Source organism: Equus caballus, chromosome 16 (assembly GCF_041296265.1).
Source record: "Equus caballus isolate H_3958 breed thoroughbred chromosome 16, TB-T2T, whole genome shotgun sequence".
Taxonomy (NCBI): Eukaryota; Metazoa; Chordata; class Mammalia; order Perissodactyla; family Equidae; genus Equus; species Equus caballus.
The window spans coordinates 98651539-98675810 of NC_091699.1; the positions used below are offsets into that span (position 1 = coordinate 98651539).

The window sequence follows — 24272 nt, forward strand, 5'->3', positions numbered from 1 at the left end:
CTTACCTTTGAAGTTAGAATTAGAAGGCAAAATGTCAGAACTGCTGGCATTTTTACAATTGCAAATAGTAGCTTGTAAGTATCTGAGATCCCCTGGGTTTCTTCTTTTTCAACAGATAATTCTTTGTTTTCTTTCTTCAGAAGAGCAACTAAAGTTGTTGTTATCAAAAATACAGTTCCCCAGAAAAAAAGGAAATCTGAAATTACAAATGATTAAATCTGTAACTTTTGAAATGACATATCTTCATTGATACTAAGTAATTCTGTATATAACTTTCACTCAAGTAAAATTTGTGAAAAGAAAAAAAATATTTTCTTGGTGGTGACATCAACAACATGGTGGAGTGAGCTGTTTCCTTTATCTCTCCCCCTTCGAAATATAACTAAATGGACATTCACTGATCAACGGAAGATACCCACGCAGCACAACAGGAGGCGAGAGAGACCCGTGCAGCTATACATCTGAAGGTGGATGGACTACCCCCGGGAGAAGGTGGAGATAGGTGAGCACTCTCTGGCCCCCTGGCAGCCCTGTGCAAACATGCAACTGCTCTCCTTGCTGGAGTGCCCCTAGCACCACTGTGGCCCCGAGGGTGGGAGAGTGCCTTGGCATGACTGTGGGAACAGGTGCCGGCAGCCCTGAGCCCCTGCATGGCCACTTTCCCACTTGGTGGGAGAGCACACAGTGCCGCCACAGTCCCAAGGAGTGGCTCAGGCTCAGATGCAGTGGGGAGGCATCCCCTACCAAGCACAATGGCCGGTGCTGCCTAGGAAGAGACAATGGTGGATCTGTGCACTCAGGTGAACAAGTTCCCAGCTGCTGAGAACACCCATAGTACTGCTGCAGCCTCAAAGGTAGGAGCATGGTTTGCCGGGACTGTGGGAGCAGGCAGCAGCAGCCCTGAGCCCCGCCCATGATCGCTTTCCCATTTGGTGGGAGAGCCCACAGGGCAGCTGTGGTCCCAAGGAGTGGCCCAGGTTCGGACAGGCACAGCTTCCAGTGACCACAGCAGGCTCAGAACACACAGCTCCTGCCCTCCTCCCTAGTGGCGGCAGGTGGAATCTGCGAGCAGATGCTATCACTATTCAAAGGCATAAATCAGTACCATTAAATAGTATGAAGAGGTATGTTAATAATCCAGACCCCAAGGAGAAAGAAAAACACCCAGAAATCAAACCTGAAGACACAGAAATTTACAATCTAAATGACAGAGAATTCAAAATAGCTATCATAAAAAAAACTCAATGTGTTACAAGAAAACTCAGAAACACAGTCCAATGAAATCAGGAATAAAATTAATGAACAAAGAGAATTCTTCACAAAAGAGGTTGAAAAACCATAAGAAATGCTAGAGAGGAAAAACACAATGAACAAGATACAGAAAAATCTGCAGTGCTTAAACAGAGCTGATATTATGGAGGACAGGATTAACAGCCTGGAGGACACAAAAATAGAAATGCTCCAGGTGGAGGAGGAGAGACGATTAAGACTAAAAAGAAATGAAGAAATTCTCTGAGAAATATCTAACTCAATCAGTAAATGCAACATATGCATTATAGTTATTCCAGAGGGAGAAGAGAGTAAGAAAGGAGCAGAGAGCTTGTTCAAAGAAATAAGACAGGGGAACTTCCCAAACCTGGGGAAGGAGCTAGAATTACATGTAAATAAAGCTAATAGAATTCCTATTTACATCAATGTAAAAAGACCTTCTCCAAGGCATATATTAGTAAAATGGGCAAAAGTAAATGACAAAGGAAAAATATTAAGGGCAACAAGAAAGAAGAAAATAACCTACAAGAAACCCCTATCAGGCTTTCAGTGGATTTTTCAGCAGAAACCTTACAAGCTAGCAGAGAATGGAATGATATATTCAAAATTCTGAAAGACAAAAACTTTCAGCCAAGAATACTCTATCTAGTGAAAATATCCTTCAGATATGATGGAGAAATAAAAACTTTCCCAGACAAACAAAAGCTGAGGGAATCCATCATAAGACTCCTCCTGCAAGAAATGATCAAGAAGGCCCTCACACCTGAAAGAAAAAAGCGTTTACAAAGCCTTAAGCAAACAGGTAAATAGGCAGAAAAACTCAGAAAACTGCAACTTTCTATGAGAACAGGTCAGGAAACAATTACAACATAAAAGATAAGAGGAAGGAAAGCATCAAAAATAACTATAAACACTTCAATTTAGTCACAAACTCACAACAAAAAACAGAATAACTTATCACAACAATAACTCAGAAGAGGAAGAGGAAAGGGATGGAACCTGCTTAGGCCAATGGAGATCAGAGGCTATCAGGAAAATGGACTATATCATCTACGAGATCTTTTATACAAGCCTCAAAGTAATCACTAAACAAAAAATCAGAGCAGAGCCACAATTCATAAATAAAGAGAAAACTCAGATAAACATCACAAAAAACAACCACCAAACTGAAATGGCACTCATAAATACAAGGGAAGAGAAACAATGGAAATACAGAACAACCAGAAAACAAGAAATAAAGTGGCAGTATTAAACCCTCAAATATTAATAATCACTTTAAATGTAAATGGATTGAATTCTCCAATCAAAAGACACAGAGTGGTGGGACGGGGTTTCAAACTTTCTTTTTCTTTTTGGTGAAGAAGACTGGCCCTGAGCTTAACATCTGATGCCAATATTGCTTTTTTTTCCTCCCCAAAGCCCCAGTACACAGCTGTATATCCTAGTTGTAGGTCATTGTAGTTCTTCTATGTGGGATGCCTCCACAGCACAGCTTGATGAGTGGTGTGTAGATATGTGCCCAGGATCCTAACTTGTGAACCCCAGGCTGCTGAAGTAGAGTGCTCAAACTTAACCACTCGGCATGGGGCCAGCACCTACAAGATCTTTTATAAAAACCTCACAATAACCACTAAACAAAAAATCAGAACAAACACATAAATGATAAATAAGGAGAAAACTGAGAAAACCATCATAGAGAGGAACCAAACCGAATTAGCAGTCCAAAATACACAGGATGAGAAACAAGGGAAATACAGAAACCAGAAAATGAGTGATAAAATGGGAGCATTAAGCCCTCATACATCAATAATCACTCTAAATATAAATGGACTGAATTCAACAATCAAAAGACATAGAGTAGCTGGATGGATTCAAAAACAAGACCCAACAATATGCTGCCTCCAGAAAACACATCTCAGTTCTAAAGACAAACACAGGCTCAGAGTGAAGGGATGGAAGATGGTACTCCAAGCTAAACTCCAAGAAAAGAAAGCAGGTATTGACAAACTTATAGCAGACAAAGTAGACTTCAAGATAAAAAAGACAATGAGGGACAAAGAGGGGCACTATATAATGATGAAAGGGACACTCCATCAAGAGGACATAACACTTATAAATATATATGCACCCAACACAGGAACATCAAAACACATAAAGCAATTCTTAACTGACCTAAAAGGAGATATTAATGACACAATAACAGTACAGGATCTTAACACCCCGCTTACATCAATGGATAGATCATTTGGACAGAAAGTCAACAAGGAAATAATGGAATTAAGTGAGAAAGTAGACCAGATTGACTTAGTAAATATATATAGAACACTCCATCCAATAACAGGAGAATACACATTCTTCTGAAGTGCACGCGGAACATTCTCAAAGATAGATCATATGTTGGGAAACAAAGCAAGCCTCAATAAATTTAAGAACATTGAAACCATATCAAGCATCTTTCCCAACCACAATGCTACAAAACTGGAAATCAACTACAAGAAACAAGCTGGGAAACAGACAAATGTGTGGAGACTAAACAACACACTACTCAACAATCATTGAATTAATGAAGAAGTCAAAGGAGAAACTAAAAAATACCTGGAGACAAATGAAAATAAAAATACAACATACCAATTCTCGTGGGATGCAGCAAAAGCAGTCCTAAGAGGGAAATTCATAGCAATACAGGCCCACCTTAACAAAGAATAATAATCTCAAATAAGTAATCTTAAACCAAATTTAACAGGAGCAGAAAAAGAACAACAAACAAAGCTCAAAGTCAGCAAAAGGAGCAAAATAATAAAAATTAGAGCAGACAAAAAACAAATAAAGGGACCAGCCCTGTGGCCGAGTGGTTAAGTTTGCACGCTCCGCTTCAGTGGCCAAGGGTCTCACTGGTTCGGATCCTGGCGCAGATACGGCACTGCTCATCAGGCCATGCTGAGGCAGCGTCCCACATGCCACAACTAGAAGGACCCACAACTAAAATATACAACTATGTACTGGGGGGGGGGCGCGGTTTGGGGAGAAGAAGAAGAAAAAGAAATAAAAGAAGATTGGCAACAGTTGTTAGCTCAGGTGCCAATCTTCAAAAAAAAGAAAGAAATGAAATAGAAACCAAAAACGACAGTAGAAAGAATCAATGAAACTAAGAGCTGGTTCTTTGAGAAGATACAGTTGGCAAACCCTTAGCCAGACTTACTAAGAAAAAAGGAGAGAAGCCTCAAATAAATAAAATTAGAAACAAAAGAGGAGAAATTACAACAGATGTCACAGAAATACAAAAGATTATAAGAGAATACTATGAAAAACTAAATGCCAACACACTAGACAATCTAGAAGAAATGGGTAAATTCTTAGACCCATACAAACTCCCAAAACTGAATCAAGAAGAAATAGAGAATCTGAATAGACGAATCACAAGTAAAGAGATTGAAACAGTAACCAAAAATCTCCCCCCAAATAAAAGTCTTGGACCAGCTGGCTTCTCTGGAGAATTCTATCAAACATTCAAAGAAGATTTAATACCTATCCTTCTGAAACTATACCAGAAAATTGAGGAAGATGGTACAATTCCCAATACATTCTACAAGGCCAACATCACCCTGATCCCAAAGCCAGACAAGGACAACACAAAGAAGGAAAACTACAGGCCAATATCGCTGATGAACATTGCTGCAAAAGTCCTAAACAAAATATTTGCAAACCAAATACAGCAATACATTAAAAAGATCATACAACATGATCAAGTGGGATTTATACCAGAGACAGAGATGGTTCAACATCTGCAAGTCAATCAATGTGATACACCAAATTAACAAAATGAGGAACAAAAACTTCAGAATCATCTCAATAGATGCAGAGAAAGCATTTGATGAGATCCAACGTCCATTTATGATACGAACACTCAATAAAATGGGTATAGAAGGAAAGTACCTCAACATAACAGACACCATATATGAGAAACCTACAGCCAACATCATACTCAATGGGGAAAAACTGAAAGTCATTCCTCTGAGAACAGCAACAAGACAAGGGTGCCCCCTCTCACCACTCTTACTCAACAGAGTACTGGAGATTTCGACCAGGGCAATTAGGCAAGAAAGAGAAATAAAAGGACTCCAAATAGGCAATGAAGAAGTGAAACTCTCAGTGTTTGCAGATGACAAAGTTTCACTTCTTCATTGCCTATTTGGATTCCTTTTATACCTTTTTCTTGCCTAATTGCTCTGGCCAAAACCTCTAGTACTGTGTTGAATAAGAGTGGTAATTGTGGGCATCCTTGTCTTTGTTCCTGTTCTCAGAGGGGTGGCTTTCAGTTTTGCACCATTGAGGATGATGTTGAACCATCCCTGTGTCCCTGGTATAAATCCCACCTGATCATGGTGTATGATCCTTTTAATGTATTGCTGTATTTGGTTTGCAAATATTTTGTTTAGGATTTTTGCAGCAATGTTCATCAGTGATATTGGCCTGTAATTTTCCTTATTTGTGAAAATTGTCTGGCTTTGGGATCAGGGTGATGTTGGCCTTGTAAAATGTGTTAGGAAGTGTTCCATCTTCTTCAACTGTTTGGAATAGTTTGAAAAGGATAGGTATTAAACCTTTACATATATTGTTCTATTCACAGCAACATGGATGAAACTTGGGGTATTATTTAAGCAAAATAAGCCAGAGAAAGACAAACACTGTATGATTTCACTCATATGTGGAAGATAAACAAATACATGGACAAAAACAGACTAGTGGTTACCAGGGGGAAGGGGGTTGGGGGGTGGGCATAAGGGGTAAAGGGGCACATATATATGACAAATAATAAATAATAAAGTACAACTGAAATTTCACAATGTTATAAAGCATTATGACCTCAATAAAGGAAAAAAGAAAAAAAATCAACACTTAGGTGACTATCATGTTCAAGGCACCGTACCAGGCACAGCAGATAAACAAGACAGTCCTGGCTCTATGAAACACACACTACATAGACCCAAAATAGAGAGGGATGTTTAACAAGGAAAAGACAAGGGTTACAGACATTAAGTCTGTGTGAATGAATTGAGAGGAATGAATCGGTTGAAGGACACAAGTCTATCACGTCATTTATTCAAGGAAAGTGCTAGGAGTGGGAGATGCTTTTCATATCCCATAAGATCCATTAGTCCTATTTCTTAAGCACCTAAGCCATTTCAGTTCTTTATTATGACAGCTTACACAACAAATAGATGATCATTCTAACTTTCTAACTTTTATTTCTAAACTTACTAATGCTTTTAATCTAAGAATAGCCTTTTCTTTTCAATACGGTGACACAGAAGCAATTTCCTCATACACGTAGGTGCAGAATAGGGACACAACAAGAGTACTGTTTGGGTTGTTTCAGTGAAACATAGCTGGGCCACTAGCCATAATTTCGAACAAATTAAGCCAGGGAAGTCAATAATGTGCTGGAAAATTCTGCATAATAGCTAAAAATAAGAGATAACAGAGACACCATTTATTGAAGGCATACCATGTGCCATCAGTGTGCTAAGCATTTTACATTCATCAGCTCCTTTACTACAACAACCCAATAGACCAGGTTATTTCTAGCCCCAATTCACAGATGAAGAAACAGGCTTAGAGAGGTTACCTTGACTGAAGCTACATTTTAAGTCAGTGGTAAAACTGTGATTTGACGCCTAATTCAACTAATTTTAAAATCTGGATCCTTAACCATTGAGAAATGCATCTTAGTTCGCCACTGCAAAACTTACTGGATAACCCTGCCTCAGTTTCTCCACTTGTAAAATAAGAAGAGTTGGCTAGAAAATCCCAGACGCTTTTTAGCTTTAACATTCTAGAATTGTACTCAGTTTTATATGTGTTTACTTTTTATTTTATTGCTCATCTAGCACAACTGTTCATGGAGCCTAGTCACCTTTTGTCAGAAACAAGTTCTTCAGTCAGAACGTTCCTCAGTCAGGATTTTCCTTTGTGTTTGGTCTTGCTCTGCTGCTCTGCTGGCTGGAGCTGATGACTACAGCTCGAACCTCATTTACGATAGAGGCATATAGCATGATTTGTTCAGACTAGTTTCACTCGTGTATAGACCAATTTCACCTTAGTATTTAAATGCTCCTCTCTTATATGTCATCTCATTTGATTTTCATAGCAAACTTGTAAGGCAGGCAAAAAAGACATTATTACTACATAGAGACGAGGAAAAGCAGCTCAGGATATTTAAATCTTTGCCAAATGTTAAATTATTAAGAAGCAGAACTTGAACCTAAATCTTTTTAATTTTTTTAATTAAAAAAATTTTTTTTTTTCCTTTTTTCTCCCAAAGAGAGAAACAAGAGCCGTGCCATGTCCACGCCCAGGATTCAAACTGGCAAAACCGTGGGCCGCCGAAGCAGAGCGCGAGAACCCAACCACTCGGCCACGGGGCCAGCCCCTGAACCTAAATCTTCTGAATTTGGGGTTCATACTCTTTCCATTATTTTACACTGCCTATCTAGAGTTTTATTTTAATTAATGTTGAAACAAGAATCTACTAGACTGGCTAATTATTTAGCCTCCATAAGCCTGACCAAAAGCAAGGTTCTGCTATTCAAATTATGCAAATTCAAAAAGCCTAAATGCTTTTAAACATAAATGGAAATTTGTATTCTAGGTGAATTCTTTTCTCCACCAAGGGAAATTTATAATCAATTTTAGATATCAGAAGAAAAACATGAAACATTCTCAAATGCAAAGGTATCCATTTTAAAATACAGTAATATATACAAGTCTCACGATTAAAGTTCATCAAAATACCATCATAACATAATTTCTAATGTTAATATAACAATTTAAGATTATTCTTATGAGGCTAATGTTATTTTTGCATTCTTAATTTCATCTGTGAAATGTGACAAATAATGGCTTGTTTACAGAATTTCATCTAGAATATTGTTCTCATTGAGAAAGCTTTTGTTTATCATTTGATTTCAATCTGCTGTTTAAAAAATCTGAAAAAAACTATATTACTTTTACTGTCACCAGAAATTTTCAATTAATGGTCTCTATATAAACGTTCAGTAAAAATTAAAAGTTTTCAGTTACATACTACTTTAAGGGTTCCAGTTCTCTAAGCAAAAAAAAAAAAAAATTTAAATTTGCTTAGTATATTCTCCCAAATTTAATGAACATAATCTTCATCTAGAATTTAAAGTTCTTGATACCAATACCAGGAGAAAAAAAGAATAAGAACAAGTTAAACAGGTTTCAGTATTGTTTGCAGATTATTTCTAGTTTGCTTGTGCTTTGAGGATAACGTAACAGTACACATGAAAGAACGAAGCAGTGACAATGCATCATTCAGAACTCTAATTCAAAGGCTTTCCATAGCTCACAAGGACAAGAATGAAGCCAAGTGCAAAAAGAGAGGCTTAGCCACTACCACAAAATATATTCACAAGTTTTATGAATGCAATTAACATAAAACTGACCTTTAGACTACTGGCTATTGTTTATTAACATTGCTTTTATGCTAGAGAACATCCATAGACTGATATACGAACTACTATAAAGATATCATTACTGAAATAATCTAAATGTTTCATTATTAACATGTGGTTAATTTTAATTTATATAATTTATCTATAAAAGCATTATGCTGTACGTGTATGATCAAGATGTCAAAGTTAATGGTGAAGTTTCATAAACATGATTTTTAGAGCAAAGGCTTGTCAGACAGACTAAATATTCTGAAGTGGCTACCAGATCTTACTTAGTACTCCCATGAATGCAAAGATTAAGAGCAAGTAACAATTCACCAATAACAAAGTAGTACATAAAATGAAATATGATAACATCAAATGCTAGCAAAGATGCAGAGAAACTGAATTACTCATATATTGCTGGTAAGAAGATAAAATGGTATAGCCACTCTGGAAGAAAGTTTGGCAACTCCTTTCAAAACCAAAAGTAGACTTTACTATAAACCAGCATTTGCAGTCTTGGGCATTTATCTCAGAGAAATACTTATTTTCACGTAGCAAGTACCCCAAACTGGAAACTACTCAAATCTCCTTCAGTGGATGAGTGGTAAAATAAGTTGTGGTATGTCTAACAATGGAATACTTTTCAGCAATAAAAAGAAACAAATCATTGATATATGAAACAGCTTGGATGAACCTCAAAGAAATTATGCTGAATGAAATGAGCCAATGTCCACAGGATACACACTACATGATTTCATTTATGTATCATTTCTGGAATAACATAATTATAAAGACAGAAAAGAGATTAGTAACTGCTACAGGTTAGGGATGGAGAGGAGGAAATGGGTACAGCAATAAAGAGGCAACACAAAAGAGTCTTGTGGTGATGGGGCCGTTGAGTGTTTTGATTGTGGTGGTGCTGTCTATGCAAGGCTACACTTGTGATGAAACTGCATAGAGCTACATATGTGCACACACAAATAAGTACATGTATAATTGGTGAAATCTGAATAAGCTGTATGGAATGCATCAATATTAATTTCTTGGTTTTGATATTGTTAACAATGGCGGAGGCTGGGGGAAGGGTGCATGGGACTTCCCTAAACATTTCTTTGCAACCCCACGTGAATCTACAATTACTTTAAAATAAAAAGTTAAAAAAAATTAATGGGAAATTTAAGAATGCAACAGTTCTAAGACTGTGCTAGAAATCAGAAGTGCAAATCTCAAATACAAGACAATATAAAACAATCAAAAAAGAGAAATCTTTAGGTGTGCTGAAATCACATATTCTAGATTTAATTGATGACCACCGGTCTTCAGCCAGTCAGGAGTGTGTTGAAAAGTGAAGGGAAAGAATGAAATTAAAAAAAAAAATTCTTAAATGACACGAAACCAAGGAAGAGATGGTGGAAGGTAAGAACATCTTGCTTTTTAAATATGCATCTCATCCTTAAAAATGTTTCAGCATGCACTCTCACATATAAATTACATATTTGTGACCTCCTATAGTAACATATATGTATACATTGTAAAATATAAACCCAAAATTAAAATTTATGAACTGCTTTTAAAAAAAGAATGAAATTAAAGAACATGTATAACATGCAAGATTTATCCAAAATTATGTTTAAAAGAACAGGTGAAATCAGAGGTTTTATATTTTTCATTTTTAATCTTCTAGGAACAGAACATCTCCTTGTATGAGATAAATCTATTCTGCATTCTCAAATTAAATATAGTTTTCAAGAACGCTATAAATGAAAGTAGGAGACTGCTTGTAATTAGTGAGGCTCTCTGATTTTTTCATTGGTATTTACACAGTGAAGGCTAATTCAATAGGCCTCTAAATAAATTTCAAAAATTAGAAGTAAAATTCAGGGTAAGAAATATGCCAAATAAAATCAAATAATTTTTTTGGTTTACAATGTAGTTTATAAATTGACTTTTCCACACAAATGCAATTCTGCAGTTCTTTACTGGACAAGGAAAGTACACAGTACCATTTCTCCTTTGCTTTGTTTTAAAAAAGAAAAAAGACTTTATGACCTTCCTTCGGGAGGGTGTGGGCTGCAGTTTTTGATACCTAATTCCTCCTGAAGTTACTAGCCCAACTTGTCCTCCACGTGTTTCACTTTACTACTAGGACCCAACATTTGAAAACAAGTTCAAATTTGCTCCATTTGTCTATATTGAGATGCAAGATCCACCAGATTTACAAACTTGTTCCACTCAAGGCAAAAGGGGAGCTAAACTCAAGGATTTTACATCAGAATCTTTGTATATTTACCCAGAGATTAGCTTTTAAGGTAATTTTTATTTTTATAAGTCTTACTTTTAAAATTATTATTCAGTAACACTAAATTTTTTTGGTGTACAGCTCTATGAATTTTAACACATGTACGAATTTCAAATCACCACCACCATAATCAAGATACAGAACACCTCTATCACCTCCCAAACTCCCTCATGCTAACCCTAACCTTCCCTCACCCACAACCCCCAACTACCGATCTGGTCTCCATCTCTATAGTTTTATCTTCCAAGAATGTAACGGGACTGTTTAAGCCTAAATGTAGATGCTAAGGAATGTACTACTGCCTATATAAGAATAACTGGTCTATCTAGAAATGGGTCACTTAGTCCTGTCCAAATTCCAAGTCGCATTTCTGGTAGTGACATAAAATGTATTAATGAGTACTGCTTTAGAAAGCAAGACAAAAAAATTAGTCACTAAGTCAGAATTAATGGTCCTGCTCTCTTCCTAGCTCAAAGCATGAATGTCTTACAAATACTGTTTTTAAACTATTATCATAGTTTGATTAGTTCATACTTAGGCCATCTGTTTTTCCAAAGCAACACTTGCCTTTTCTCCAAGTGACTCCCGTTAAGTGTATGCTTTTCTATAAACAAACTGATTCATAAGCCCTCAGATGTTCAGCTCTCTTCTCTAGCATCAGACTATCCTGCTTCCTGTCCCCAAACCCAAAGATCCTGCACCCACCCCAGTCACTTTGTTGTTGTTGTTGCTGAGGAAGATTAAGCCTGAGCTAACATCCGTGCCAATCATCCTCCACTTTATATGTGGGTCACCACCACAGCATGGCTGATGAGTGGTGTAGGTCTGCACTTGGGATCTGAGGCCCTGAACCAGGGCCTCTCTGAAGCAGAGAGCGCTGAACTTAACTACTATGCCAAGGAGCCGGCCTCCCATCTCAGTGACTTCTGTTCACTATTGTTACCGTTGCTTCTAGAGAAGTGGGCCTCAACTACCAGTTCACAGGCTGGATTTGACCTAAAGATACATTTTATGAGCTAATACATGTTTTCAAAATTAGAAAATAAACAAAAAAGGAATTTCCAGCTTCTCTTGAATACTCGTAAGATCTAGCAATCCTGGTATCCTATTGCCACAAGACAACAATGTACCGGAATTGAATCTCCCCACCTTTAGATGGGTATGGGTTTTTTAGGTCATCTCTACCTTTCCAATCCCTAGAGTCTTGGACCAGCTCACTTGACTCTTTTACATTATCCACCCCTCCATCATTTTGGTTTGCACACTTCCATACAGACTATAAATTCCTTGGGAGCAGAGAATTCCCAGGTCTTATACATCAAATTAGAACACCAATCACATGCCTACCACCAAACAGGCACTCAGTGCTAAGCAAATGAATGATATGAGTCACTCAAAAAAACAAAAGACCTTTAGTCTGTCACTTCTGGGCATCGGGCATTCCAGGAGCGGGCTGGTGTTTTTAGACATCAGCAATCAGAGTGCTACTTTTCCCTGGTAGAAAAGCCCAATCAGCACATATTATACTAAGGTTTTAAGGTTTTCCTTGAGGTATTTCCTGCCAACTGCAGGAAAAACATCAGATAAGGAGTCAGGAAACCTAAGTTGTAGGTATGTCTCTACCTCTAACTAGCCTCTTGACCTCAGTTTCCTCATCTGTAAGAATGAAGGAGCTGAAACATATGTTTTCAAGTTTATGTTCTTTATGTTCTAATCTCTATGTTCTCCTGGGTTACTTTCATCATTTCTTGCATCTCTTTTTGCTACTAAAGAGGCTTGAAAACCAAAGGAGGCAGGACAGAAAAAGCCCACTTCTGAGTTCAGGATGGTCCTGGATCCCCAAAGGTACCAGAAAGCCAACCTTAGTGTAATCAAGGTTTTGTTTCTAAGGGATTCTATTCTCATCCTATTCTTCCTGTTCTAAATTTACTATCTGTATTAATGCTTTCTGAAGGGTAAAAATTGCTCTTTCTCAATATATTCCATCTCCATGTATCTGTAACACTAAAAACAAAGTGTTAATCACAAGAACATATTTCAGAATTTTAAAAAATAAATATGCTTCTTTTTAATTTTCTGATTTTCTAAACATCTGTCTCAGTGTTTGGCTCTTTTATTACCTAAGTAATTATACTTCCTTTATGATTCTTCCTGTGCTCTTTAAATTCCTTGGAACTGCTGATGTTTCTTAGTTATACTCTTACTAAGTTCCAGAAAGTATAAGGCTATAAATGTGATATCTGCAGTCATAAAAAGGTGAATGAAAACGTTAGAACTCTTCTACTCTTAATGTACAGCTATTCAAAACAAGAAATCAGTGTAAATAAAACTCCAATGGCACAATTTTGATCTTCCCCTTGGGGAACAGTTGTTGCTAAGGGAGAATATAATTATACTGGCTCCTGAATGCATAACGGCATTCCCTAGAATGATATTTTTTCAATCACTCTTACATCATACTTAAAAGAAAACTCTAATTTACTTAGTAATTTAATTTCCATAGGCTCTTAAATCTTGATTCTCTACTGAGAATTTCCCATGTTACGTAAGACCCTATTTCATTAGTCCTTACTTGATATGAACAGTCCCAGTACAAAATGAAAAGCAAAACACCTAAGAAGCAACAACATGCTGATATGATACACGCACAAAGCATTTCAGGCAGAGAATTATCCACAGAGCAGAAGTGGGACCCCAGAACACTCAGAGACAAATCTGTCTAGGGGTAAAGCAGTATCTCTCAACCATTTGCGGCCTCAAACCAACTGTGGAAAAGCATAATCATCATTTCTACCTGTAGCAGTGGCTCACCAGCAGTTTGAAGAGGTAGAATGGGGGTCCCTTACAGGGTGCAGGGGTACGCAGGGGGTATGTAAGATTTCACAAGACGAGTAGCACAGTTGTGAGTTTCCCCTCCACTTTCCGAAGATTATGATATAACCCTTACACTTCCCTCATCACACATCTACCCTTCACATTTACCCTGTTGGGACTCTCCTAGTACTGGGAAGATGAGAGAAATTTTAGCTGTTTAAATTTCCAAGGAGAACCACCTAAATTCATCATCACTACCAGAATGAAGAATTCTACTATATTCCTGATGTTGGTTATTCCTGTTATTGGCGATTTTACTTCTGTGACCTAGTTGTTAGGAAAGTTAAAAAAAAAAAATACCCTTGGAACACCTTACAGGGGCATGTATTTTACTCACGCAGAAAAAGGGGAAATTTTGTAGAACTTACACTCAATTTCCCACTTGATAAACTTCAGACTCTTTTTCACAGCAATTACAAGAAAATCTCACTAATTTGGCCACAACTTTTCTTTCAGACCATTTCCCAAACTCAGTCCCCACAGTTACGGCTTCAGGCACTTTGGGCCTCTAGGCACTGTCCGTATCTTTCTGTACTTGGCTGCCTCCATGCATTTTCACCTGGCGTTTTGCAATCTGGAATGCCACTTATCCACTTGAGGGAATCTTATAATTCAACAAGGTCAAATGTTACCTGACTCTCACAACCAGTTGATGGCTGGCAACACTGAGCTCCCTTAAAATGTGCATCTCTCCCATTCCTTGTGGGCCAGACTCTGCTTTATATACAGGGGTCCCTTAGAACTCTGTCACTTAGTCAACTCATTAATGTTTGAATGAATTAACCGTGTTCTATTCACCAAAAGGCTAGATGAGGACTCTTAGTATTAGAGGCAGAAATGGACCAGAATGATGGAGCTAGACATCTCAATTCAACAAAAGACAAAAGGAAAACGTAAACCACAGGAGTCAGGCTGTGTTCATGTCTTCACACTAGCCAGGCTTGTAAAAATGTGCATATGAGTATTAGGCAAGTACCAAGCGACCCCTGAGTTTTGCGTGCCCCTACACGACAATGTCACTGGATGGCTGCCTCTCCCTGCTCACTGCTGAGTGCTGACCCATTACGATTGCTCCAATGCAGTCATTCCGGTTGAAGTTCATTTTAGCGAATGGAAAACTTACCTCGGATCATCTTCCCTAAAATGATTTGTAGTAAACAGTGAGCTTCCTTCCAACGTCACACACTTAGATGAAAGGAGTCACAAACGTAAAAGAAATCTAACAGTATAATAGTTTAAATACACTACCTGAAAGAGTAACGATTCCCCTGGGTTGAGGCTGAAACCGCAAATATTTGTTACAAAAGTCAGCAGATTCCAGGGCCAAAAACAAAACATTGCCCAAAAAGTAGCCAGCTGTTTGGCCCACTGAATTGCAAGTAGAAGCATAACCCACGTTTTCCCGGGATAACATAGTTAACGCCCAGCCGTCCACAGCGATGTCCTGAGTGGCGGCCAGGAATTCAAACAAAAAGAACGCCACAGTGAGAGTAAACACATCGGGGGTTCTGCCATCAGTATTCCCGAGCAAACGGTCCACCTGAGTGGACAAATATATCATGAAGAGTCCCAGAACATACTGGGTCGGGACAAGCCAAGATTTGCGGCGACCAAAGTTCCTAAAGTAAACTGCATCAACCAAAGGGGCCCAGAGCAACTTGAGACTGAAGGGCCAAAAGACAAAACTGAAGAAGGCTTGATCGGTATAGCTAACGTTTTTACTCTGCAAGATGAGGGGGATGCTCCCCGCCAGGCCCAGCGGAATGCCCTGAAGCACGTAAAGAAAAAGCAGCAGCAGAATGCTGCTTAGTTCGGCCCGGCAGCTCCGGGAGGGCTTCGAGAAGTCCCCAGTGCCGGCGTCCTGCAGAAGAGCTTCTTTGTCCCCTTCCCCGCCCGCCAGGTCCGGGGGACTGTCATCCCAGGTGCCCGGCGGCAGAGGCCCGCTCCTCATATCCAGCGCGTGGGTGAAAGTCCCCGGGCGGCGCTGCCGACTGCTGTCCTTGTGCGAGACGGTGGGCGACATCTCAGAGACCATGCAGAGCCCCGCCTGCGGGCGGCCGGGGCTGAGCGTCTTGGCTGCGTCTAGCCCGGCCCAAGGCTGTCGCTCTGGACCAGGGCCTCGAGGGTTCAGGGAGGCGGCAGCGCGGGGCCACCAGCGCGCTCCTCGCTTCGGCCCGGAGCGCCGGGGCCGGGAGCCAGCGCCTCGGCTGGAGGTCCGGGCGATGCCCCGGCAGGTGCCCCCGGCAGCGGCGTGAAGGAGCCTGAGGCAGCCCGGCGCCGCCGCGTCGGGCTCGGGGCTCGCGGGGCCGTGGTGCTGCGCGGGGAACGGCCCCTAGCGGCGGCAAGGCCGGAGGGCCAGCTTCCCAGCACCGCGCTGCCGCCGCCACCAGCGCGGCCGACAGCACTTGCTCCAGAAGACTCCGGAGAGACCGGATAACTTCCTGCCTCGCTCTTCAGGAAGTGGTCCAGGCTCAAATGAGTCCTCTCCCCGCTTCCAGAGGGAGCCAATCAGGACAGGTTCCCATGGCCGAGTTCGGAGACGACTCGCCACAGGAACCCACATGACTAGCCGCTGGGATCTCCCGGGAGGATTAACGCGGGCGCACCGCGCGACGCGGGCTCTGTCAGCGCATGCGCCCGTCTGTCCGGCGTGGGCCTCGCTCATTGGGCCGGCGTGGCCACGTGAGGCGGTTGGCCGGGCCTGCGCGGCAAGTGCTCAGCGGGGCGGTGGGGCGCGGGCGCGGTGTTGCGCGTTGCTGTGGGCGGCCGGCCAACTCCGGAAGATGAGTCCTCACGCGTGCGAGCCGGCCGTGTCGGCGCCAGGGCGCCGTGTGCCCGTGAGGGAGGCAGGGGCCTGGCTCGGCTGGGCAGCGCGCGGCGCGGACGGGACGGCGCGCTCGGGAGGGAGGTCTCTCTGCGGTCCGCGTCCCGGGCAGGCGCATGGGGGCCGGGCCCGGGGTCGGGGGCGCTGGTTGGGCTCCATGGGTCGGAGGAGCATTGGCTCGTTACCTCCCTCTGCTTGTGAGCTGCTGTAAGAGGTCTTGTAAGAATCGGGTAGTAAGGTTTTAGGCCATGTTAACTCAGTAGGCGGGCGTTATTGAAATATAATAACCGTGGGGAACCGAAAGCATTGTGTGTGGTGTATGCAAAATACCTGTAAAAAGCTGTGTGTATATATGTCAGTGTATGTGTAATATGTATATTGATTTGCACTGGATACCTAAATACTAAAAACCAAAAACCTGTACTTAAACCTGCCAAGCCTCACGCCATTTAAGAGAGAAAACACGTTATTGCCGGCCTCTCACAAATACAAATATTGAAATAACTGTTCTCCATCTCAAAATCATTGAAAAAAAAGATTGGTTTCATGAAGATGGACATTAAAATTTGAATACAAAAAGTTACACATTTGTTAAATGTAACCTAGAGTTTAGACAGGAAACCAAACTATACAAATAGCACATTTCTGAAAGCTAGTTTTATGCAATATTTCAGGAAATTTTTTGCAACTCCTTAAGGAATGGTAGTTCTAACTTAGAAGTTCTATTTGTGTGCATCAAAGGTCAATGAACTTGCTGAAAATTTTTTTAAGTAAATATGCATAGTAAGTTACAAGTAAATAGTTGAACGATGAATTATGTATATTAGGAAGTTTAATACTAAGCTATATATGTGGAAATTATTTCAAGACTAATTTTACAACATATATTACAGATTCTCATTCACACTGTCTCTGTTCATTTAGACAACTTAAATATTGCAAAATAGCTTTTTGTGTACTCTTTTTCTTACTCCTAAAATCTTGGTGTAGTCGTGGTTAAATTCTATTCCATTCTTAAAAGGTTGGAGAATTTCTTCCATTATTTTTGAAAATAGGGTGCCATAGGTAAACGGAATCTTTGCCTGTCCAAAAATTGTAGTTGTTCACTTCCAGCTTCCACTATCACTGATAAGAAAGAAATATTCATCTACTTTTGTTTCTTTTGTAAGAAGCTTGTTCTTTCTGTCTGATGCTTGTAAGAATTCTTCTTAATTTCTAGATGTGCTTTTTTAAAAAAAAAAATCTTCATTCTTCCTGGGTGTATTCATTATCGATTGCTGGGTTACATATTACTCCAAAGCTTAGCACCTTAAAACAGTAGACATTTTATCTCACAGTTGCTGTTGGTTAGGAATTCAGAAATGGCTTGGCTGAATGGTTCTGGCTCAGTATCTCTCAGGAGGTTGCAGTGAAGTCAGCTGGGGCTTCAGTCCTCTGAACGCTTGACTGGGGTTGGAGGAGTCACTTGCAAATGTCACACTCACATGGCTGTTGGCAGGCAGCCTGCGTTCCTTGCCTGACTAGAGCTGCTTGGATGTCCTTCTGACGTGGCAGTGGGCTAGTCCCAGAGCAAGTGGTCTAAGAGAAAGAGCAAAGAGGAAGTTATAATGTTTTTACAACACAGTCTCAAAAGTCACATACTGTCACTTTCACCATATTCTGTTCTTCAGAAGCAAGTCACTAAGTCCAGCCTACGCTCAAGGGAAAGAGAATAAAGCTCCATCTCAAGGGGAGGTGTATCAAAGGATTGTAGACATGTTTTAAAACCACACTGGGAATCAGTGAATCATTTCAATCCGAAGATAAAAATCTTTCTCCAGGGAAGTTTTCTTGTATTTTAAAAATTATATGTAATCATTTATCTGAAGATTTTTTTTAAGAGTTTTTTTAAAATTGAAGAATTTTCATGAAGGAAGTGGTGCTCTTCTGGCTTAACTTAGGTGAAGGTGCCAATGGAAGGATACTGGTATAAATCTTTTGAATTACCAAAGCTGTTGTATTTATCACCTAAACCCTGTAGGTTACTATTATAGTTAATATTAACTATAGTTGTATGTATTATATAATTATATATCAATTTATAACTATAGTTATGTTATTATAGTTAATATTCCTAGCCCCTACACTGGGTATCTCTGGACTCTGATAATGATATGGTTACTGTTACTGATGTTTCTTAGAACCTCAAAGAAACTCTAGGGACATCAAGGATAAAAAGGATCATGGACTAATGAAATAAACTATAGTGGAATTATTTTCTTAGGTGTTCAGAAAACTATAACAACTAAATACTAAAAAATTAAATACAAATACTAAAATTTATAACAAAATATATTTAAGTCCACCCACACCAACTAAATTCATACAGTAATTGGTACCCATGGATTACTGTAAACAAAAAATTTGGGTCTCCTTAGTGTAAACCCTCAGGGCTATTCTTGTGTATTCAGATGACGTTTGTGTACTTCCCACATCACCCATGACCTGTACTTTGGACAGGTCATCCTGCTTTTCCGAGTATTTGAAACAAACCTTCCAGTAATTAATAGTTTTTAAAAGCCCAGTTAACTTACCAGGAGGAGTCCGGGACACGGGAGTCTACACTAGCTAGAAGTTTCTTTCTTTCTTTTTTTCTTTTTTTTAAAGATTGGCACCTGAGCTAACATCTGTTGCCAATCTTCTTTTTTTTTTCTTCTTCTCCCCAAAGCCCCCCAGTACATAGTTGTATATTCTAGTTGTGGGTCCTTCTGGTTCTGCTGTGTGGGATGCTGCCTCAGCATGGCTTGTGAGTGGTGCTGGGTCTGCACCCAGGATCCAAACCAGTGAATTCTTGGGCCACTGAAGCCCAGCAAAGTGCATGAACTTAACCACTGAGCCACACAGCTGTCCCCTGGCCAGAAGTTTCTAAACTAAAATATGGTCACAGTGACTGTGATACAAATAACAAAACAAGAAATTCAACAGACTAAATTTGTTGTCTAAAATCATCCAAAATAATACAATTCACCCTCAACTATTTACAGGCCAGCCAAGAAAGTCTGTGCAATACCTAATACATCTTGTACCCACCAAAAAAAGATGAAACAATTTGTTTTTTTTTTTAAAGGCTGCTTGGTTTACTAAGGTTAATCAAACTGATCCTTGATATTTATTCTGGTTAAGCGTAGGCTGACTAAAAAATTAAATATAAAATAGTTTCCAAATGTCTCATATTTATGATTGTCCTCATTATGCCTTTCTCCACCATCTGCCAGAGGTTTAAATGTTTCTACACGGCTCTCCAGAGCTGATGTTCAACTGACGATACTGCATCAAAAGAGACCAAGTCCCTCTTGTTCAAGTCCTCTCCTTGGGAGCTGAATTTTTTTTTTTTATTGAGTTAACGATAGGTTACAATCTTGTGAAATTTCAATTGTACATTAATGTTTGTCAGTCATGTTGTAGGTGCACCACTTCACCCTTTGTGCCCACCCCCCACCCCACCTTTCCCCTGGTATCCACTAATCTGTTCTCTTTGTCCACATTTTTAAATTCCTCATATGAGTGGAGTCATACAGAGATTATCCTTCTCTCGCTGGCTTATTTCACTTAACATAATTCCCTCAAGGTCCATCCATGTTGTTGCAAATGGGATGATTTTGTTCTGTTTTGCAGCTGAGTAGTATTCCATTGTATATATGTACCACATCTTCTTTATCCATTCGTCTGTTGATGGGCACTTAGGTTGCTTCCATGTCTTGGCTAGTGTAAATAATGGTGCAATGAACATTGGGGTGCATAGGACTTTCAGAATTGCTGACTTCAAGCTCTTTGGATAGATACCCAGTAGTGGAATGGCTGGATCGTATGGTAGTTCTATTTTTAATTTTTTGAGGGATCTCCATACTGTTTTCCATAGTGGCTGCACCAGTTTGCATTCCCACCAGCAGTGTATGAGGGTTCCATTCTCTCCACAACCTCTCCAACATTTCTTAGTATTAGATGTAGATATTTTTGTCATTCTAATGGGTGTAAGGTGATATCTTAGTGTAGTTTTGATTTGCATTTCCCTGATGATCAGCAATGATGAGCATCTTTTCATGTGCCTATTGGCCATCTGTATATCTTCTTTGGAGAAATGTCTGTTCATGTCTCCAGCCCATTTTTTGATCGGGTTGTTTGATTTTTTTTTGTTGTTGAGTTGTGAGAGTTCTTTATATATTATGGATATTAAGCCTTTGTCAGATATATGACTTGCAAATATTTTTTCCCAGTTAGTGGGTTGTTTTTTTGTTTCAATCCTGTTTTCATTTGCCTTGGAGAAGCTCTTTAGTCTGATGAAGTCCCATTTGTTTATTCTTTCTATTGTTTCCCTTCTCTGAGAAGACATGGTGTCCAAAAGGGTCCTCTTAATATGGATGTCAAAGAGTGTACTGCCTACGTCTTCTTCTAGAAGCCTTATGGTTTCAGGTCTCACCTTTAGGTCTTTGATCCATTTTGAGTTTATTTTGGTGAATGGTGAAAAAGAATGGTCAATTTTCATTCTTTTACATGTGGCTTTCCAGTTTTCCCAGCACCATTTGTTGAAAAGACTTTCTTTTCTCCATTGTATGCCCTCAGCTCCTTTGTCAAAGATAACCTGTCCATAGATGTGTGGTTTTATTTCTGGGCTTTCAATTCTGTTCCATTGATCTGTGCACCTGTTTTTGTACCGGTACCATGCTGTTTTGATTACTGTAGCTTTGTAGTATGTTTTGAAGTCAGGGATTATGATGCCTCCCGTTTTGTTCTTTTTTCTCAGGATTGCCTTAGCAATTCGGGGTCTTTTGTTGCCCCATGTGAATTTTAGGATTCTTTGTTCTAATTCTGTAAAGAATGTCATTGGGATTCTGATTGGGATGACGTTGAATCTGTAGATTGCTTTAGGTAGAACGGACATTTTAACTATGTTTATTCTTCCAATCCATGTACATGGAATGTCTTTCCATCTCCTTATGTTGTCATCCAATTCTCTCAGAAAGCCCTTGTAATTTTTATTATATATGTCCTTCACTTCCTTAGTGAAATTTACCCCAAGGTATTTTGTTCTTTTTGTTGCGATTGTGAATGGTATTGTGTTCTTGAGTTCTTTTTCTGTTAGTTCGTTATTAGAATATACAAATGCTACTGATTTCTGCAAATTGATTTTATACCCTGCAACTTTGCTGTAGTTGTTGATTACTTCTAAGAGTTTTCCAATGGATTCTTTGGGGTTTTCTATATATAAGATCATGTCATCTGCAAACAGCGAGAGTTTCACTTCTTCCCTCCCTATTTGGATTCCTTTTATTCCTTTTTCTTGCCTGATTGCTCTGGCCAGGACCTCCAGTACTATGTTAAATAAGAGTGGTGATAGAGGGCATCCTTGTCTCCTTCCTGTTTTCAGGGGATGGCGTTCAGTTTTTGCCCATTCTGTATGATGTTGGCTGTGGGTTTGTCATATATGGCCTTTATTATGTTGAGGTAGTTCCCTTCTATGCCCATTTTGTTCAGAGTTTTTATCATAAATGGCTGTTGGATCTTGTCAAACGCTTTCTCTGCATCTATTGAGATGATCATGTGGTTTTTATCCCTCAGTTTGTTGATGTGGTGTATCATGTTGATTGATTTGCGGATGTTGAACCATCCCTGTGTCCCTGGTATGAATCCCACCTGATCATGATGTATGATCCTTTTGATGAATTGCTGAATTCTGGTTGCCAAAATTTTGTTGAGAATTTTTGCATCTATGTTCATCAGTGATATTGGCCTGTAGTTCTCTTTTTTCGTGGTGTCCTTGTCAGGTTTTGGTATCAGTGTGATGTTGGCCTCATAGAATGTGTTAGGAAGTGTTCCATCTTCTCTAATTTTTGGAATAGCTTGAAAAGGATAGGTATTAAATCCTCTCTGAACGTTTGGTAGAATTCCCCAGGAAAGCCATCTGGTCCTGGGGTTTTATTCTTTGGGATGTTTTTGATTGCTGTTTCAATCTCTTTCCTTGTGATTGGTCTGTTCAAATTGTCTGCCTCTTCTTGAGTGAGCTTTGGGAGATTGTAGGAGTCCAGGAATTTATCCATTTCCTCTAGGTTATCCATTCTGTTGGCATATAGTTTTTCGTAGTATTCTCTTATAATCCGTTGTATTTCTGCAGAGTCTGTTGTTATTTCTCCTTTTTCATTTCTGATTTTGTTTATTTGAGCTTTCTCCCTTTTTTTCTTTGTAAGTCTGGCTAGGGGTTTGTCAATTTTATTTATCTTCTCAGAGAACCAGCTCTTTGTTTCATTGATCCTTTCTACCGCCTTTTTCGTTTCAGTAGTATTTATTTCTGCTCTGATTTTTATTATTTCTCTCCTTCTGCTGACTTTGGGCTTTATTTGTTCTTTTTTCTCTAGTTCAGTTAGGTGTAGTTTAAGATTGCTTATTTGCGGTTTTTCTTGTTTGTTAAGATGTGCCTGTATTGCGATGAATTTTCCTCTTAATACAGCTTTTGCTGTATCCCATATGAGTTGGTATGGCATGTTATCATTTTCATTTGTTTCCAGGTATTTTTTCATTTCTTCTTTAATTTCTTCAATGATCCATTGCTTGTTCAGTAGCGTATTGTTTAGTCTCCACATCTTTGTGCCTTTCTCAGCCTTTTTCTTGTAATTAATTTCTAGCCTTATAGCATTATGATCAGAGAAGATACTTGTTGTTATTTCAATTTTTTTAAATTTGTAGAGGCTTCCCTTGTTTCCCAACAAATGGTCTATCCTTGAGAATGTTCCATGTGCACTTGAGAAGAATGTGTATTCTGCTGTTTTAGGGTGAGGTGATCTATATATGTCTATTAAGTCCAATTGTTTTAGTTTTTCATTTAGCTCCACTATTTCCTTGTTGATTTTCTGTGTGGATGATCTGTCAATTGATGTGAGTGGGGTGTTGAGGTCCCCTACTATTATTGTGTTGTTTTTAACATCTTCCTTTAGGTCTGTTAATTGTTGCTTTATGAACCTTGGTGCTACTATGTTGGGTGCATAGATATTTATAAGTGTTATTTCTTCTTGATGAAGTGTCCCTTTGATCATTATATACTGTCCCTCTGTGTCTCTCTTAACCTATCTTATTTTGAAATCCGCTTTGTCTGATATAAGAATTGCAACACCTGCTTTTTTCTGCTTGCTATTATCTTGAAGTATTGTCCTCCACCCCTTCACCCTGAGTCTGTGTTTGTCCTTGGGGCTGAGGTGTGTTTCCTGGAGGCAACAAATTGTTGGATCTTGTTCTTTAATCCATTTTGCGACTCTGTGTCTTTTTATTGGAGAGTTCAATCCGTTCACATTGAGAGTGGTTATTGATGCATGTGGACTTAATGTTGTCAATCTGTCACTCGTTATCTGGATTTCCTGCATTTCTTTTCCTGTGTGCTTTAGCCTACCCATTTAATACTGCAATTTCTTATGCTGGGTTTCTTAGATTTTTGCTTATTTATGTTTTGTGGCTCTGTTCTGTTTTTTAGTTTAGCGACTACCCTGAAGTTTGTATTTAGAATCTCATGTATAATATAGTC

The 24272-nt window shown here is 39.3% G+C and overlaps 1 protein-coding gene across 3 annotated transcripts in view; it reads right to left on the minus strand.

Annotated features, from left to right (window-relative positions):
• SLC33A1 (solute carrier family 33 member 1) overlaps positions 1-24272 on the minus strand; it is a 56579-nt gene that overhangs the window by 12788 nt on the left and 19519 nt on the right. Inside the window, exons 1-2 of one of the 3 annotated variants that reach the window (XM_023621171.2) lie at positions 15151-16528; positions 6-196 (exon numbers count right to left, since the gene is read on the minus strand). In XM_023621171.2, coding sequence (XP_023476939.1) covers positions 6-196; positions 15151-15937 — 978 coding nt within the window. In that variant the 5' untranslated portion in view covers positions 15938-16528. Of the gene's footprint in view, positions 1-5; positions 197-15150; positions 18305-24272 lie in introns of those variants that run through there. The other 2 variants (XM_070239213.1, XM_070239214.1) reach the window with 2 other exon arrangements.